At 40.9% G+C, this 19,909-nt stretch overlaps 1 protein-coding gene across 2 annotated transcripts in view; it reads left to right on the top strand.

Annotated features, from left to right (window-relative positions):
* Positions 1–19,909, top strand: part of LOC125905619 (astrotactin-2-like) — a 431,706-nt gene that overhangs the window by 108,048 nt on the left and 303,749 nt on the right. For both annotated transcript variants that reach the window (XM_049603723.1, XM_049603724.1), the window contains exon 3: positions 5,878–6,307. In XM_049603723.1, coding sequence (XP_049459680.1) covers positions 5,878–6,307 — 430 coding nt within the window. The remainder of the gene's footprint in view (positions 1–5,877; positions 6,308–19,909) is intronic.

The following is a 19,909-nucleotide window of genomic DNA, read 5'->3' on the forward strand; positions in this document are numbered from 1 at the left end:
CATTGCAGAGAAAAGTTGCAGCGTTGTGAATTATCCAGACTCAGCTGGTCAAATCGCCAGCGGCTTGTTTTAGAACGTAAAGCACATCACCTGTTTCTACATCCAATTTGCTTGTAGTTAAGTCTGCTGGGTAAGTCAAAATGACTGCAGACGGCATGTTTGCTTGCTGCAGCAGGTGCTCCGTCCCCGCCAAGACCTCTGTTTCTGTCCTGACTGGTGTGCCGGTGTCGGATGGTGGGTCACTGTTGCTGAACACTGATTATTTGGCACTGCTTACTTATACTATTGTGGTGTTTTTATTATGACTACAGTCCATCTGATGCTTGTTTTGTTTGTTTTTTGGCATTTCATCACTACTACAAATGCAACTGTAGGCAGTATCACTATCCTCACTCATATTTTAAGAAGCTACAAATTATATTTAGCCAAAAAATAAGCCTGAAAAGCTGCAAACAAAGCGGAAGTACAGAGAGTTGTTGCATAGCGATGATACACTGTCTTGTGTAGTTGCATTGGTGTGAACTGGCAGGTTTTTAGAACGTTGCAGAACGGCGCATTTCAAGTAGCTGCATGTTTCAACTTCAGGCTGTTTATTATCTGTGTTTCAAATGTGTGAACATTTTCAGAATGTAGTTTTTTACACTAAAAGAAAGTGAAACATTTGGAGGTGTTGTTGTTATGCAATGGTTTTACTGGTCTGGCCCACTTGAGATCAGATTGGCCTGTATGTGACACATGAACTGAAGTGAGTGTTACACCCCTGCAGTAAACACTAGAATAATGTCAAGTACAATAAAACATGACCTATCAGCAGGATGATTTCATGTATAAAAAAAAAAATCTATTTTTTTGGATAACCCAGACTTTCATCGCTTTTCACAGCGCTTTCAGATCCATTCTGAGGTCATGCACTCAACCCATATCATCCTGACTGTCACTGGTTGTTATTATATGCACCAGCAAAAAGAGTCCAAACCTGCAGCTGCTGCTCTTCTTCTTCTTCTGTAGTTTTAAGATGAATGTCATGGCTAAACCGAGGTAATATAGCTTAATCTGAGGAATTTGCTGGTATTATTTCTGCTGAAAGAAAAAAGGTTAGCAAAAGTGTTGAATAATTCAGTGCAGGTGTTTGTCGCCAAATTCTACATTCAATCTGTAAAAGACAGGATAAAAAAGTAAGTGAGAAGGGATGAAGCTGTTGCAAGCGAGCCTGGCAGGGAATGATGAAAGGGAAGAGGCAACTCGATCCACAGTGGAGAGGGAAGGAAAGGGGAGGAGGGGGTGGGAGGATAGGGAATGAAAGGTAAAAAGCAGGGTGAATGGGAAAAAGACAGAGGGAATGTACAGGGAAAGGCTAATGGGAGAAGAACAAAAGGCGAAAGGGAAGAATAACATGCAAAGTGATTCTGATGGGAAATGGGGGAATAATGGGTGAAAAAGGGAATGCAAAGCATGGGAAATCATCACAGACTCAAGTAAACCTATACCACAGAAAAGAGTGGAATTATGTGGTTTCCAGCCACTCTCCACCCCGTGAAGTCACTTAGGACTGAAGCAGCAGGGATTTGTAGGGTCTGAAGATGAACAGAAAACCCATTTTCCCTCATGGCTACATCTGCCACTGTGAATTTATATGGCTGTTGTAGTGAAGAGTGGAAGAAAGATGTGATCAAACATGAAGGGGAATGGAGACGGAGAGATGCGCGGTAATCGAGAAGGGGAGAGAACAAAAAGCAAGAACGGTGGGAAGTGTGGAGGAAAACATTGTGAGATGATACGGGAAGGGAGATTTGAGAGATTCTTAAGGGCACTGATGTGACAGAGTCAAATTAACAGAGATTTGAAAAGACAAAAGCCGGCGTGTGGTGTGGATATGGCTTTTTAGTCGGAGTGCTTGCACTTTGTAAAGGTTTTAGACCATCTGAGCTGTAACTCTTCTTTAGTACCAAGCCTGCTGTATTCAAATTGAAATGTAAGGAGGGTAATTAAGGTTGTAAATGTCAAATCAGTTCTACCAGTGCACGTTGTAATTGTAAAAGGTGTAATTACCTAAAATTTCCATGACAAATGGGCATTTCCGTCTTTACTTTCAGGTGACAGTCAACTGACGTGTTACAGCGGTGTTGTGGAGAATAAAGACATCACCGAGCCACAGAAAATATTTCTGTTGTATATTTTCGGCAGCTAAAGGGACTATCTGAAACAGAAATTTGAACAGTTTGACATTTTTCATTGCAGTTTCTTCCAGCGGTGCTGCAGAGCCACACAATGTCACTCCATTATCAGTCTGCTGCTAAAATGAAACATAAGCCTTCGTATGTTTTTGCCATTCTTCAGGGAGAATTAATGCAGAAGTGCAGGCGAAGGGGAGTTTGCGGGACTGCATTTCTGCAAAGCTGCCATCCTATTGGAGATTAATGAACAAGTTTGTCCGTGGTACTAGTCCTCTCCGGGCCGCCTCCCCTCTCAGCATAGCTTGATTTATGGACACCCAGCAGTGCATGAGTTATAATTTCAAAGGGGTTTGTTTTTCCTCATGAAGATGGAATTTTAAATGTTGTGATGAATGACCCCTTGTGGATTTTGTTTATTATTCTGCCGTGATTCGTGTGTGCGTGCATGTGCACATGTGTTCCCCATGCTCACACTCCTGCGGCTGAACTTTATGGGCATCCATATGTTGCATGCGTGTAATTTTGTAAATCTTTAAACATGTGCTTGCAAAAGTGCTTACCCTGCATTCTTCTAACTGACATCCCGGATATATATCGCCTTTAGGTTGCCATGTCTTGCATAATCAAACGCTACGTCTCACCTTTTGGATGTCATTGTGGGGAATCAACAAATAAGTCATGCCCTCCCTTTTTCCGCCATTCTGTCCGTGCATATGGATTTACTTTATCACCCAGCCGCAGCATGTATGGCAGGGTGTTTGGTGTTGCTGCGATGGTGAGATATTGAATGGGCTGTGGAGAAATGCGATGCTCCTTGGTGAAATTACAGGACCACAGGAAGAAGAAGAAAAGGCCTTAAGAAGAAAGAGAGGGCAAAACAGGCTAACATCCCTGGTGCATTGACGTGTGTGACACTCTAAAGATATGAGTCCAGATGCAGCACTGCTACAAAGAAAATCATTCCTGCCTGACTTCTCAGTCTGTGTGCTGGGGAAAATATATAGATAGAGAATGGACACAGCAACAGGAACATTTGCACAATGGAATGCAATTCCTGCCAGCTGTGCATTACATTATTAACCTTATGGTATCAAATCATTGTTGACAAGTGCTTACTTAACTCTGTGGTCATTTTTGAGGTTATGGCTTTTAATTCTGTTCTGGATGTTGCACTGCATTATATTAAAATAATAATATCTCCTGTACTTTTCCACTGATGTATGTGACTATATGCAGGTGCCTGCCTACTGTACATCTGACAACAGAAAGTGCGCAATGTGCTAACAAAGTGCTGATTTTGAGCACTAACAATCTGTTATGTACTATACAGCAATTTCACTGTGTGCAAGTGTGTTTCAATGTGTGTGTGTATGCGAACTACTGCGTGTCTGTATCCTTCCTACCTTCTAATTACTTGCTAATGTCATCATTGCTACAGGGGGGTGCCCTGTGATTCATTTTTCCTCTCTCTTTATACGGAATAAGTCCAGAATTACTTGTGATCCTCAGCAGCTTCCTTTGTCTTATGACGGGGCGAGACAAAATAACAAAAACATGTACTGAAACAATGACTAACGTTGATGCAACGAAATCATCATTCATAACAATGCAATAAAAATGGATTATATTATGCAGCAGACCAATTAGTATTTGGAGATAGCTGACAATGGGGTGTGTGGAGGGCGAGACACGAGGCAGAGATACTACGTGAGGTGAAAGGGACAGGTGCATCCTGGTGCTCTGCAAACAGCTGTAAATTATTGTAATTTGGCTCGCTTAGCAACACGGTCAGTGTGTTAAAATTCATCCAGTTGTTCTGAGTTGTATCTAACTCATACTGTATCTCAACACGCAGGCATGTGAACATGTTTGTTTGTTTTCCGAGCATATCTGTATCTTCAGTGTCTATTTTGAATACAGTCATTTATTCATTCATTTTTTCTGTAACCGCTTATCCTGTTGGGCATCATGGGTGGGGGACATAGAGACAGACAACCAATCATGCTCACATTCACACCACGATTTAGAGTCACCAGTTAACCCTAACATTGCATGTCTTTGGACTGTGGGAGGAAGCCGGAGTACCCACGAGAAAACTGGAGTCAGGGAGAAGATGCAAACTCCCCACGGAAGAGCTCCCCCACCCTGGGGTTCAAACCCACCACCCTGGATTCGAACCAGGAACCCTCTTGCTATGAAGCGACAATCCTAACCACCACACCACTGTGCCACCCAACCATTTTGAAAAAACATCCATAAATTGCAGAGAAATCATAGAGAATAGGAACTCCTCATAACATGTTTTTTTGTCTTATTTGCCATCTGTTTTTTTTTTCTGTAACACATTTTTATGTTTTCTTCAGAGTCAGAATAATCCAGTGGTATCTGGTTGTACCTTCCATGGATAGAATGCTTTAGGGTACTTTCACACCCGTCTTGTTCGGTTCGGTACAATCGAACTTAAGTTCGTTTGCCCCCCAAGTGCGGTTCGTTTGGGCAGGTGTGAACACAGCAATCGCACTCGGGTGCTCACGAAAACAACCGGACAAAGACCTTCTTGAAGAGGTGGTCTCTGTAAGGTTACAAACGAACTCTGGTGTGGTTCATCTGTGGTGAGAACGTGTTCCAACCTTGATCCGAACCAACTGCAGTCACATTACACATTGTTTGGGTTAAGCATGAGCATGTTACAGTCCTGGAGGATTATTAGACTTAGACTTAGACTTAAACTTGCTTTATTGTTATTCAACAAATACACCATCGGTGCACATATTAAACGAAATTCTGTTGCCTTGGCTCACAATGGAGTGGACACATAAATTAATGTGTGCCTCCTCCTGTACTGCCTTAATATGCACATTAGGCGCAGCCAAAGTATGAAAATATTGTTTTCTAGTTGGAGCTGTGCCTCGTTTTCAAACTGTATGGTTTGTCTAAAGTGAACAATGACAGTAATATAGTACATGATGACCCGCGCTAAAATCAACCTGCGTAGTTGTCCCTCCATTGTGACATTAGAAAATGTCACATTTATCTGGTCTGCTTGTAAATGCTGCCGTGAGAACACCGACCAACTCTAGGCAATTATGCAAATTTGTGACAAAATTAGTCCCTGATTTGGACCAAAGCAAGCGAACTCTGGGTCTGAAAGCACCCTTAATTGCACAAATTTAGACAAAAAATGGTCAGTATTATACTTCCTGTTTACATCCCCTAAAGCCCCCAAGTCATGGAAACTGTCCCAAACCATTATGATCCCTTTAGCAGTAAGACAAAGAAGAATAATCAGAGTTGCAGGTGTTGTGGCTGCAGTTATTTAGATTTTTCAGACTTTGAAGTCTTCTGCTCTATGAAGATTTCCAACACTGTTTCCTCTCTGCACATTAAATAATGTGCTGTATATTTGACCAGTGCACTTGTCTGTAGCTTAGGCACAAATTATTTAGTCTCTTTATGACCTTGTTAGCCGCATTATGTTGTTCTGAGAACTCCCTTCTCTCACTTTAATGGCGGGCAAATGGTGCAAACTGCTACTCAGCCTAATGTAACTTGACACTGGAGCAGTGATTGTTATTGTTAGGTGTGTTATGTTTGTATTGTTGTGTACCACGTAAAATATCGACATTACCAATTAAGTGTGAGCATATGCGTTGTCGTCCTTGTGTGCTTTCCCTCACATTCTCTTTCTCTCACTTTTATCCAGGGAGGCCTCATCGCCCTCCTCCTCCTAATTCTCCTCTTCACCCTCGTCCTCTATACCCGCCACCGATGGTGCAAGCGCCGCCGCATCCCCCAGAAGAGCGCCAGCACCGAGGCTACCCATGAGATCCACTATATTCCTTCTGTTTTGCTGGGACCCCAGGGCCGTGACAGCTACCGGGGCTCTCGAAGCACTCACCAGCATGGAAGCTCTGTAATTGGTATGCCCATCCGGGAGACCCCAATTTTAGATGATTACGACTGTGATGAGGAGGACCCGGGTGGACACTCTGTTAACTCCACGCCCAACCAGCTCCACAACAAGCTGAACGATGGGAAGGTCCAGGAGGACTATGGAGTTAACATTGGCATCGGAGGACACACAGACATCATGTGCAAAGAAAATGAGATCAAGCATAATTTTGAAAAACGAGGTAGGTTAAATGCTTTCCCCTTGAAAAACAATTTTGTATGATGAAGATATAATCACAGTATGGAGAGCTTAATATGTGATAGCTGTGGGATTGACAGCATGGTGCTTGTCATGTTGCTATCATTCAGCTATGTGCAGCATACACTCGAATTATGTGAGTTGTCATCGAAAATCTGTTGTGCTCAGTGGCAGTTCTGAAGGCATGATTTGTACATCCGCGGAGGCTCTCAGTGCCAGCTCCCCAGATGGCCCAGCCTGGACAGTTCACTTTGGCTCTGGCCAGCCCAACCATGTTCTTGATAGCACAGCATGTCCTGCTTACATTTTGTCAAAAATAAGCAGTTTTTTTATGACTCACAGCATTACATCACACCGGTAATGATAAGAACCCTGTATTCCATGAATCATATTATCAAGTGTGAAATGTATTTCCTTTTAAAACCACATTAACAGTGAAACTGCACTACTACATATATCTATTCAGTTAAAGGAACACTTCACCCCCAAAATGATCATTTGTATATCAATTACTCATCCCATGTTAAGCTGAATTTGTGAGGAAAGCTTTGTTTTTCTCGCATGCCTCACTGATTAACGAAGAATCCAATAAATGAGGAAATTGTGGATGAATTGAAGTAAATGGGGGCCATGTGTAACAACAGCAAAATTATATTAAGACATTTGTTTCCAAGTTCCCGCACAACTAATGCAACTCACAGTCTCATGCATGGACAAATAGGGCACCTGGGAAAGCGTGTGCATTTAAACTCTGCTCCGGCCTTCCACTTAAAAAATCCTGCCTCCCAGTTCATCTACTGGCCAGGATTTCTGTTGTCACTTACCCATGCATGTCATTTCCTGGCCAATAAGTACACTGGAAGGAAGGATTTCAATGGAAAGCACAAGCAGAGTTCAAACATATGCGGTTGCCCAGGCATGCTCTTTGTCTGTATGTGAGACTATTTATGCATATGTGTTTTAAACAGTAAGGTTTTAGAGAAAATGCATGTGTTTGGGAAGTACTGAGATACAACTGGATAAATGAGACATATTGCACAGGTTGTGTGAGAGTTTGTAAAATGATCTCTTGATATAGTTTTGCAGTTGTTTTACTTGGCCCCCATTTACTTCAATTCATCAGGAATTTTTGGATTCTTTGTTCACTGTGGAGGCATGCCAGAAAAACAAAGCTCCCTTCACAAATTCAGCATAACACAGGGTGAGTAACTGATATAAAAAGGTTTCATTTTGGGGTGAAGTGTTCTTCTAACATAGCCAGTGGCTCTGTGCATCAAGCAGTAATGTAATGCAGTGCCATGTAATTTAATGTAATGTCTAAAGGTCAAGTGACAGGGGCCGTCGGTCCGGTCGAGTGGATGCCGAGGTGTGTCAGTGGGTGGCCCATTGACCCTTGCTTAACATAGTCAGGGGTTGGGTCTGCACTTCAGGCGAGGGCAAAAATAATATCCTGCCATTAGTGACAAAACTGAAAGTGATGCTTCAAAATTTCTGCTGTAGAGATCGTCACACAAGCTGTCTAACAATTCTAATCTCAGGCTATGTAGTATTTGTTGATATCATATCCTGTTGAACTTGGGGTGCTCCTGCGAGGCACAACTTTAATAATTGAAGGGTGCTGACTGAGTTAGAGGGTGCTCTGGTTATTCTTGTCATACTGAATTATGCATGGGTGAAGTTTGTGGAAATGCCCTCTTGCTCCCATAGTATTTATCACTCTGCATAACTGGATTTACACAAGCTTTTGGCCTCTGACTGTGTACTTACTTACTGAGAAAAGGCTAAAATGAATAAACCGCTGATAATGTTTTGCTCTAGTTTTAGGTTAAGGTTATATCACTTTGGTATATTGCTGATCCATGTTTGAGATTGTGAAAGAAAGTATTTATTCACAGCTCAACAACAGATAAACTGGATTATATTTCAAGTCTAAAACATTCACCAGTTTTTGAATGGTGGATAAAAAATAAATGTTAATATCATAAAATAAAAAAAAATAATAAAAAAAGAAGTATTACTTTTTTGCATATTTTAGCCCCACAGTCCCAGACCTCATGCAGCCACAGCTAATAATGATTCTGAAAATCAATCTTGCATTTCAAGCCATCATAAAAACTTAAGGCTTGAATATATTAATGTTCAGCCCTCATTTAAAAACGAAACAGAAAATTATACAACAAGGTGAAGAGATAGAGGTTAATTTCTGCTCTATTCCCGAGTGGGAAGGCAGAATGTTGGGATTAGCCACTGGGAAAAGAGAAGTGAGGCAGAGGGCAGAGAGGTCAAGGCTCTTACTGTATGAGCCTGTCTCTTGGGCCATTCGCAGAATGATGCCATTATTACAAGAGAACAAAAATGTGACACTTGTCCCCAAATGGCTCTAAAATGAGAGACAAGCAAGCTGGTTCTTGGCAGAAAGACACACACACACACACACATCATGACCACCAATAAATGGATCAATAAATTTACTCTTTCTTATGTTGAGGCACATATAGAGAATAATGCAGAGGGACACCATGTGTAACATAACCTTTTGAGGTCATTTGATGTGTAATGTGGGCAATATAGCCCTGTCTCCACCAACACTTTCGGTATTGTACCTTTGGAACCAAAAGTAACCTTTCAAACATGGTGCCTAGACCCTAGCATTTCCACCACATACAGAACAGTACAGTCATATGGGCAAGGTTGTTATCACTCACTGCTCCGTCCAGCACTCACTGTATTTCCTCATTATCAGTGACACAGGGAAGTCAGCACCTCGTTTATCGTCCACAGAACAAGGTTGCACGGCAACATTTTCAGAACAAAACCGAACGGGCTGTATTGCGAGTCTCTCTCAATGGGATATTGAGAAATAGCGGGTTTGTGCATTTAGTCCTTCTAAGGCGCAGGGGTTTAGTGTTGCTGGAACCCACAGGAACGACGATCCACGACGCTTTTTTTTTCTCCAAGTGAGGATTAGAATATATGCAGGTCACATAACCCGGTTGAAATTAATCTTACTATATAATGACGAAAACTCTGTCTGTGGGTGTGTCTGTGTGTCGTTCCACGTTTTTCTCCTCACTGACTTGGTCAATCCATGTGAAATTTGGCACAGTGATAGAGGGTCGTGGGAGGATGCGAATGAAGCAATATTACATCAATTGGCCAAAGGGGGGCGCTATAGCAACCAGCTGAAATTGCAAACTTTGAATGGGCTTATCTCATGCCCTGTATGTTGTAGAGACATGAAACTTTGCACAGAGATGCCTCTCCTCATGAGGAACACATTTGCCTCAAGAACCCCTAACTTCTGGTTATATAGATTTTCCGCCATTTTGAATTTTTTGAAAAACACTTCAAATCGATCTCTTCCTAGGAAGTTTGACCGATCTGCATGAAACTGGGTGAACATAATCTAGGGACCAATATCTAAAGTTCCCTCTTGGCAAAAGTTGGAAAACTTACTAAAGCTGAGCTTCTATAAGGCAATGAATATTGCAGAGGGCGTGGCTCATCACATAAAGGTGTATAACATCTCAAGGGTTTCACCAATCACCACGCAACTTTGTAGGCATATGACCACACGTAATCTGAGGGAACCCCTCCATTATTGACCCGATCAAACAGAATGGGGGCGCTAGAGAGCTAATTTCTTATCTAGGTCTAACCGCCATATCGATTTTTACTAAACTTGGTAGATATGTAGAACAGGACGCCTCAAGGTGACTGGAGAAATTTAACTCTAATTGGCAACTGGGTGGCGCTATAACAACAGAAAAATGCTTAAAAATGGCTAAAATGCGACCGATCGCTGTGGCTCCCCCTGTGGCCGAATGTTTTGTTTGTTTTTTCTAATTTTTGGTATGACTAAGTCATGGTATGGTATGCTGTACATAATCACGGAAACTGTCAGTGTGTCATTCTGTCAGTCAGTCATTCTGTCTGTCCCACGTTTTTCTACTCACTGACGTGGTCAATCTATGTCAAACTGCATATAGGCATTGAGGATTGGCATCGGTAGAAGGTGACAAAGCTACCAGTGGGTATGGACTAGTATGCTTGAAGATCAATTCATTGCTAAAAGTTGTGTCATCCAATAGAGACAATAAAAACTAGAGTAGAAACATAAAAATAGTCAAAATTGTCACTTGAAATTTAAGGTGTGCAGATTGATTCATGTTGTAAACTTATAAATTGAGTAACATTACAAGTTTACACCTAAAAAGTTACTGGCATTTGGCCCAGTGAAATTAGTTATAGTTTTTCCAACTACAGCTGCTGCAAGAGGCAGCAAAACATCATTTCATTTCATAGTTACAGTTTATTATGTAAAACTCTCCACGATATGAACAGTGGTTATATGAGCCTCAAAACCAGCCACAGCTCAGCCCTGAGCAAAAGTGACCGTCCGCTATTGACCAATCAACAGACTGCAGTGTTCACAGCTCCACCTTTTAGTACCAGATGTGTGTGCTGGGTACCCCAACAGAAGAGGTACCCAAAATGGGGACAGAACGGCTCCATAGGTACCATTCCAACTTAGCTGTACTGTACCGCACTGCTGGGTGGAAATGGGGCTTATGAATTGCAATGCAGGGTATTACACCAGGACTTTGACTTTGTATAAAAGTAGCTGATTTATGTGACAAATGGTCAGATTTTGGTGATTCCTTTTGCTGCAAATACACTTCTTGACACATCCTTCTATTAATCTCATAAGCAATCTGGCATTTTCCAAAAGATAGCTCACAAACCATTTAATTTGATGCTTCTGCTTCTCCATCTGTACTCTGCATAAAGCGGCGACATTTGAATACAGGGGCGATTAACTCCTGTCCCACCTGTTCTGTGCTGCTCGGCATCCGAAAAGTCTCCAAATACCAGTCATCCTTTATCTGTCCGTCCTTGCTGACAGATAACCTCATTCAACTGAACTCAATAGTATTATCCCCAGGGATTATGGCTATGCCTCACAGGGTTGTGCATGGCATTGGCTTTTATTGCACAGACAACCAAACAAATGAGGCCTGTCAATTTCATTATTCACCAAGATTCCCACAGCTTTGGAATGCATTTGGGCAGCATGGACAGTGTAAATCAGGTGCAGAAAAACCTTCAGAGGCACGCTGAAAATCTCGTTGTGTGACGAGCACTCAGGGACCAGTTATCAGCATCAGACTGCCATCATCACACATACTGTAGCTATGTAGTCTCCAGAGCTCTTTGTAGAGGCGGTTTTCAGGCTTTCACAACTAGCACTGTGTCCTACTTCTTAAAACAAGCAATTATTCAAATATTACACACCCAAATCAGTAACCTTGCCCTGGATAATGAAAAACCATCCATTTTAATTTTTTAAGTTGTAGAAATTAACTTCTTAACAGCTGTTATTGCATAGGAATCAAGACTTTGCTTCTCATTGTTGTGAGCAAACTTTTTTCTGGTAGCAGCTGCTGGCGGCTGCTTAATCCTCACTCTCGTTAGCCTTAAATGCAATGTTTTAAGAGGTTGATCTGATAGAACACTCACAGTGACGACTTTCAGCAACAAGCGTTGTCATTATGTGTCATAATCTTTTCTTAACTACTTTAATTGCTCGCACCTTTTAGAGGTAGTGCATATTGCTGCCAATATTGGTACATTTTAACATACAAATATAAATGATGTGCATGTAAAGAAAAGGAAAGAAAAAGGGTGGACACTGAACATGCAGAGTTCAGGTAGGAGTCATGGGCACCTGTAATTATTTATTTCCTTTTGTCCTGCAGCTGTAAAACATTTTAAATAGAAGGTTTTGCAGACCTTGAGAAATGTACCCTTGCTTTTATTAAAGTGAGATTACTGTATTAATCACTAGGGATCATGATCTGGTACTCAGGTGGTCAAGGCAAACCTCTACCTTATACTGACACAAATAATGGGACCATTTTACTATTTTATATCATTTTCCCACAAAAATTATTGCATATATGCAGCGTTTTTTATGTGCAGGAAACAGTGTTCATTTTGGCAACTATTTTAGTTTTAGTCTTAAGCTTTAGGTGAAAATGCTTATTAGTTTTAGTGATACAGTATATTAGACATTTTATCCTTCACAGTTTAAGTCTAGTTGTAGTTGATGAAAAGTCATTACATTTTAATCCAAAATTAGTCCTCACTTATGTTCGTGTTTTTTGTCTTTAAACAATCCAACATAGGCTAATACAGGTATCAGAAATTGGAATCAAGGTTGTATCAAGTGTTGAAATTTTGTTTAGACTTTTTTTCCCCCACGAAGTTCTACACACTTATAAACTTTAATTTCTCCACTAGACAAGTTTGGATGAGTTACGAGCACACACTTACTGATCATCAATTGAAAGGCTCAAAATCTCTCTGTTTACAGTCTCAAAACTTGGAAACCACAAATATATAAGTCAACTAGGATTTCTACGCAGGTTCACTGAGACTTATTGATCTCACAGTCAGAAAGCAGAAAAATAACATAATTTCAGTCTGAATTCATTTGTAACTCTGCAACATGTTAGTCTGGAGGTTTAAACTTGTGATGTATTACAGAGTCGGTGATTAAAATTTAACTTCCATCTCTGTCTGCTGCCGATAACAGATAGCTGAGCCTCCTACCTGCCTGTCAAACAGCAATTAAACCATAGACCTTCTCGAGACCAGTCAACAGATGTGAAGTCTGGCTGCAGGTGGCTGCTCATTCTGCTGCAGTTTAGCAGCTAAATAGCGGAGCTAGCTGCAAACAGCCTGCGCTGCAATTAGCAAACTCCACAAATCCATTCAAGAGCTCGACCATTTACAGTCAGACACACACGGCTGCTTATTTCCTACCGAATTCAGTTCACAACTCACACCAATGGTTGGCACTGCTCTGGTAAGAGTCTTAGCAGGCTAGTCAAACATCCTGTCATTCAGTCTTTCCTGGAATTAGCCAGCATGTCAGTGCTCCGATATCATACCTCTCATACGGCATTAGAAGATGCAATCATGGCCGCTTTCGACGTCCTAGTTTAAAACGTATTTTGAATAAGTTTCATGAAAGAATTTATCACTCAATTCTCCTCGTGTTTTTTTGAATGTCTGATAGTCCTCCACTATTATTTTCGTCTCGTCAATAAATATAAAACAAACATTTCATCATAGTCGAGATTTATTTTTTAACCTCATCAACATCTTGTCTTGTCATTGAAAAATAGGTGCTTGAAGAACATTTTTCATCATAGTTCTCGTTAACCAAATCAACATCGGTGGGGAAAACCTGCTGAAAATGATGCTCCTTTTCCATTGCACGTAAGTGGGTATGCCCTTCTGTGTTTTTTTTTACTGCTGTGTGACTCACTGCATCAAGAACATGATAGAAAACAGGGTTAGTAAACTGTAGAAAGCAGCACAGAGGCCAGTGAAATGTTTCCGTGGTTACTTCTTCTTTGTTATAACTTGATGTTGACTAATTTGAAAAGATGTTCTATCACTGCTTGGACAGAGGCAAATGATATTTCATGATGGCTTGTCATTATGTTGCACTGGGAGAGGGGTGAAACTTAACGCCTCCACCCAAGTGTTTCCATCACTGCAGATCAGAGCTTATCAGAGCTGGAGCTGATAAATTCCCCCGGCTACTGCAGAGTAATTTGTCCAGGACTGAATGACGATTGTAACCTTTCCCACTAAATACAAAAGCCAGAAGTTTGTGGGATTTATTGAATTTTTTTTTAACCAGTGGGGAAGGGGCTTCAGCGTCTTGTCAGCTACAACCATGAAGAAAATGACAAACTTCTCCTTTGTGAGCAATAATCATAGCATTTGCTCACATTGGCCCCATCATTCAACTGCCCTGTTGTTTTTTGTTGGCTGTATTCTTGATTGAAATGGAAGACCTTTACTTTGATAGATGTTTGCTCGAGGCAAATCTCACATCCCCAAATTCTGGTTGCCCCTAAGGAGGCACTGAAAATTCGCAAAGTTGAGAGTGAAGATGTAGGTTTGTTTAAAGGTTGACTTTGTTTTACATCTGCCAAAAAAACCAACCACAAAAACAATGTGAGAACTCTAACAGTGTCACTTGTCCCAGAAACCACTGACGAAATCACAGCAGCAAGGACCAGAGCTGATGGCAGAAGGTGATGTACAGTTAATACTGATATTGCATTGTACTAGATGGTCAACAGCATCCTCCCTGTGGGATGAAATGGCCCCAGGCCTCAGGCTGTCTGGAGGACGGAAGGCAGAGAGTGTGTGGTTCATTACTGTCAACTGTAAAAGCAAACATGAACTCTTCTTGGGCTGCCATTCGTCCACTGTGTGCTGGCTGCACCGTGTAACTAGTTTATAGATTGGCTATTAACGGCTAATTTGATTGTATTATTTTCTTCATCACTTTTGCATTTTTCCCTTTCGTGTCCAAACAAGTGTGTGGATTTAGAATGTGTACTAGATGTTCACAAGTATGAGAAACTGAGTTGAAAATTTCATTAGCTTGATACAGAAAATATTGTTTTCTCGCAGTGCAACCAAACACAATAGTGCATACAGTTGAACAACTACTTCAGATGTGATTGGGCCAGCACTTCACACCACTGCTCTGCCAACACTGTGCCGAGGGTGTCTTGGCTGGTGCCATTGAACTGGTTCTCACAATAATAACAAGCAATCCATCCAATTCCCATTTAGAATGAATCTCATCAGCCTTGTCTAAGGCTGGGTAGAAGAGAATCAAGCTGATTTTGGGCCCAGTCCCCCGCCCCTGACAATTGCCAGCAAAGCCATGATTCTTTGATGGATCTGGGCATCATCTTGCCAGATTTTCCTGTGGCATGAGGTAAACTGATACTTCTTTTCACATCCCCAGTCTGCTTGGAGGTCCATCCTGGCTAACTGATTTCAAATAGCAACCATCGAACATGTTCAGTGTTTCCGATATCCTGTCATGAGGGGGTCCCTGATGACTGCCGGCAGTCCTGCGGGGGTTATAGGGTTTTAATGCAATTTAATGTGTGATTCAACACAGAATTTAATCACCTTCAACTTACACTGTAACATTCAGTCCATGTTTGTGCCATCTATATCAGTATGTTTACACAAATAGTTAAGTCGAGCTTCGGTTATAGCTCAACCAGGCCATTTAATTGGACTACTGTCCTTGCCCAGTATACAAGCACAGGAGGGGAATTGATTTATTGACCAAAGTATGTCTGTCTCCGCTATGATCGGTGGTGATATGCCCCCTGTTAGTATTGGACCTTTTTCCAGTTGACCTATTCTGTGACAGAACAAACAATCAACAAACAAGTTAGCTACAGTTAGCTAGAGGCAAACTGGTACCATGGTGGACAACTTTACAGCTCTGTACATTTGGTCCATCCAAAAATGCACAGCTCTGGAGGTGAATTTCGCCATGTTGTTACCGGCGACTACTTCTTCTTCTTCCACACAAATAATATCAAACTCATCAAACAAGAAAATAAAAGGAACAGAAACTAAAAAACATCCGGAGCAGAGATTAAGCAATTTACAGACATGTAGGCCTCCTCAAACAATCCAAATGAGCAAATGCAAAATGCAGTACAAAATGTCAAATTCCAGTTAGAGGAAATTACAAACAAATGAACACAATTCCTGATTCAACAACTTGAACACAGTTGTTTCAAAAACGGCAGCTAGTCAGGAAAATATTTAGCCATTCAGTTACAATGTAAAAAGGAAAGAGCAATAATTCCAGACATAAAGAATTCAACAGGCCAAACCACCTCAAACCCATAAAAGATTAATGACATTTTTCAAGTATTTTACAGTACTTTAAATTCTTCAAACAAGGACCCTGACCCATCGGATATTCTGGTATGCATTAAATGCTTTTCGACTTCCTGGTCAAAGCCTGGGGTGGACACTGTAGAGCATGCACCTTGCACCTCGACCAGTTTGGGTTTAATTGACTGTATGCACGCAGGAGTAATTTGACTCACAATGGCATTACCTGGGTGTGTTAGTCCAATTTTGAAAAATTTGGTCTAGTATGATTTCAGTCGGACTAACATGTTTACATCTTATTTTACTATATAATGACGAAAACTCCTTCTGTGTTTATGTGGGTGTGTCTGTTCCACGTTTTTCTCCTCACTGACTTGGTCAATCCATGTGAAATTTGGCACAGTGGTAGAGGGTCATGGGAGGATGCGAATGAAGCAATATTACATTAATTGGCCAAAGGGGGCCGCTATAGCAACTGATTGAAATTGCAAACTTTGAATGGGCGTATCTCATGCCCCATATGTCATAGAGACATGAAACTTTGCACAGAGATGCCTCTCCTCATGAGGAACACATTTGCCTCAAGAACCCATAAGTTCCGGTTATATAGATTTTCTGCCATTTTTTGAAAAACACTTCAAATCGATCTCTTCCTAGGAAGTTTGACCGATCTGCATGAAACTGGGTGAACATAATCTAGGGACCAATATCTAAAGTTCCCTCTTGGCAAAAGTTGGAAAACTTACTAAAACTGAGCTTCTATTAAGGCAAGGACTTTAACTATCTGCCTTTCAAAGTGCTACCTCAACTACTAATGTACATTTTTAGCCCACTAACTATCCCAGTATTGGCAATGGTCCTACTGTACTTTCAATAAAGCAATCGTACTATCAAATTCACAAAAACTCTGTCTGAATACATTGCTCTTCTTAATGGGTTCAGTTGACTATTTAACCTGCAATTTCCTATGACCTGTATCCCAAACACACACCACGTGAAACTGTACGTGTACACTGAATGGGTATGGACTAATGTATTTAAAAGTCCAGATTTAGTGAGATTAACTCAATGTATCAATTTTCTCTAATGTCATGTAAATGCATTGTATGATGTCATTGATATTTCTTTAATTTTCTCTTTGTGAATTTTTTGCTGGTGTCTCATGACCATTGTCTGCCATGTTTGTTTACTATGACTAGGACTAGGACTTTAGTAGTTTGTGAATGGAGTCTGACACTGTGTGGTGTGAAGTTTTGGCTAAATCATTGCTCTCCACACACTATAGGAACAAAGCTGTTTTTTTAATGTATTGCTATGTGTGGGGTCTCTCATATTTTCAACATCTGTTAAGTTTTGAAACATCTTTTAGCGTGGGCCAGCCTTAACATATTCCAAGGTGAAGTGAGGAGAACAACAACTCCTGAAAAGTCTTAAGCTAAGCCATATCATTACATTCTTGAGGAGTCATTTAATTTTACTTTATAAAAGTTATTTGGTCAAAGCTTTAAGTTGTATCTGTTTTTTTTTCTTTTTTCTGAGCAACTCTAACTGATGAGTTGCATTTACTGATCCAACAAATGGCCGAAGCTATTATTACAGCATTGTAATTCTTCTTGTGAAAGCACGACAGTTGCTATCAAAAAGTTTCATATCTAGGAGCACACTACTGTAGCTAATGAAAAAAGCTCGGCCAGTAAATTAAAATTTCTGCTATAGTTAAGCAGTTCAATATCCCAAAAGGCTTTCCTCATGTGACTCTTACTCCTCTCAGTGAAATGATGTTGTTTGTAAAGACTGCTGAATGCAATTACCGGGTATTTATTTTATATTGTAAACACAGATAAAGCCTTGGGCACCGCATGTAACCCACTGAGAATCTACTGAAAGATACTAAGATTTTACAACTTTGAGGGAGTGAACGTGTAACTTAATATTGCTTAAAAATAGACAAAAGAGAGACCTGCAGTTTGACAACGATCCCTAGCTAGTACAGGGGAATTTTTAAACTTCCCCACCCCTCCCTATCCCTCCTGTGTAGCAACTCCACGTAAGCTAAACAAAAAGCACACACGTCCCCCCTGACTCCGAGAACCACAGTGAATCTGCTCGTTGTTTGATTCTTTTTCCCCCCCGAGTTTTTCTACATCTAAAGCATTGTGGAGGGAACAATTTGGTAAACAACAACAACTTTACCTAAATTCTGTATATGAAACGACTGAACCATGGCAGTGATTCAGCCTCTCAGTGGCTTGTGATACTTCCTCAGTGCCCCTGGGGGGAACAAGGTCATGGCAGGGATGAATCATCCAGTTACCTCGCTCTATGTAGTGATGCAGTCAAAACTAAGGGAATAGCCCATCCAAAAATTTTAAACATTTATGATGTTAATGATGTTGTAAGTAAATTATAACAGGAAAAAATCTGGGGGGAAAAAAGGATTGTTTCATCATCCACAAGACCACTGTCATTACCAAGCTTATCGAGTGTTTACAGAGCTCTAATTGAACTCAAGACTGGAGAGTAATAATCCAGTGTCAAGCTTCAGATCGCTAATGTGACATCATTGATGAGAAATGGCTGCCAGCTTGGCACACTCAAGCTAGCTCAGGGTAATGTTTTGATTAATACTGAATCAGGCTTGTCATCCTTCCCCATGATAAATAGATGGGAGTTAATTACAAAGACTTCCCATTCTTCCTTTTGCACTATCTGCGGGAAGCATTTAAGTTGTGTGTTGTCAATGAGGGCAATTTAGGGAGATGAATAAGACGATTTAAAGATAAACATACGGGGCATATGTACGAGTGTGAGCAAACATCGTCTCGTGATCTGGATCGAACACGCAGACTGCATGTTAGAATGGTTTTCTGAGATAAACTGAGGCTATAAATCCAATAAATGTGGCATTTTTTAAGCAGTTCATCATGAAATTCTAGTCTGTGCCCACTCCAGTGTGAAAACAGCCAGTGTCAGATTCATCAATCATAGCTTTTGCAATCTCCAGTGAATTGTTTGTCAGAAAGTTTCAAAGCAGCAGAGAATGAGTAAACCCCTCTATGCACAGCACAACAGCTGATGAGATGATTTAGAGCAGAAAAGACGAGAATAAAATAAGGAGGGGGAGAATAACTAGTCCAGGTAGGGTGACTCATTGAGAAATGAAGCCTCAGTAATCCAATCCAACGTGAGGCCTTTGTCAGAGACGGAGAAAAACAAGACATGCCAGTGGAAATGGGTTTGTAAGCACCAAGGCCATGCCAAATCAATATATGTGGGTCGATTGCATGATAACTCATGAGCCATCTTTATGAGGCTGTTTTGAAATGTGGTTTGGTCTGCTCGTGCACATGTAATGGTCAATACATCCCACAATGTTTCTGTGCTCCCAGTATTTCAAAGACTCTTTGTTTATTAAAGTTGTTACGCTGCTTATACAAACTGATCACACAGATGGCGTCTTTGAAGGTCTGAATGCAGTTAGTTTAGGGAGGAAAACAGAAATGGCTAAAGGAGAAAAGGCAGTAACACAGCTAATAAAAATAGATTAATAGGCGCCCCACTACATGCCTGGACCCCCTGAGTGAAATATAGTGTCTTTGTAGTTGTAACTTAAACAGAAGGAAAGAGAAGAATGATCCTTCTATTTACAATCAAGTTATGCCATCGTAAAGAATAGACAATGGAAATGTTACAGGTTTATATACACTTATATATGCATGCCTTAAATTATGTGCAGGCCTTTGTCTAAGCCACCCCTTCCATTTGTGGGGGTTGTTCAGGAGAGAATCCACAACTGCAGCTGTTCCCCTCAGCCCGCCTTTGGTCAATATGCAATTGTAGG

This window comes from Epinephelus fuscoguttatus, linkage group LG18 (genome assembly GCF_011397635.1).
Source record: "Epinephelus fuscoguttatus linkage group LG18, E.fuscoguttatus.final_Chr_v1".
In the NCBI taxonomy this organism is placed as follows: domain Eukaryota; kingdom Metazoa; phylum Chordata; class Actinopteri; order Perciformes; family Serranidae; genus Epinephelus; species Epinephelus fuscoguttatus.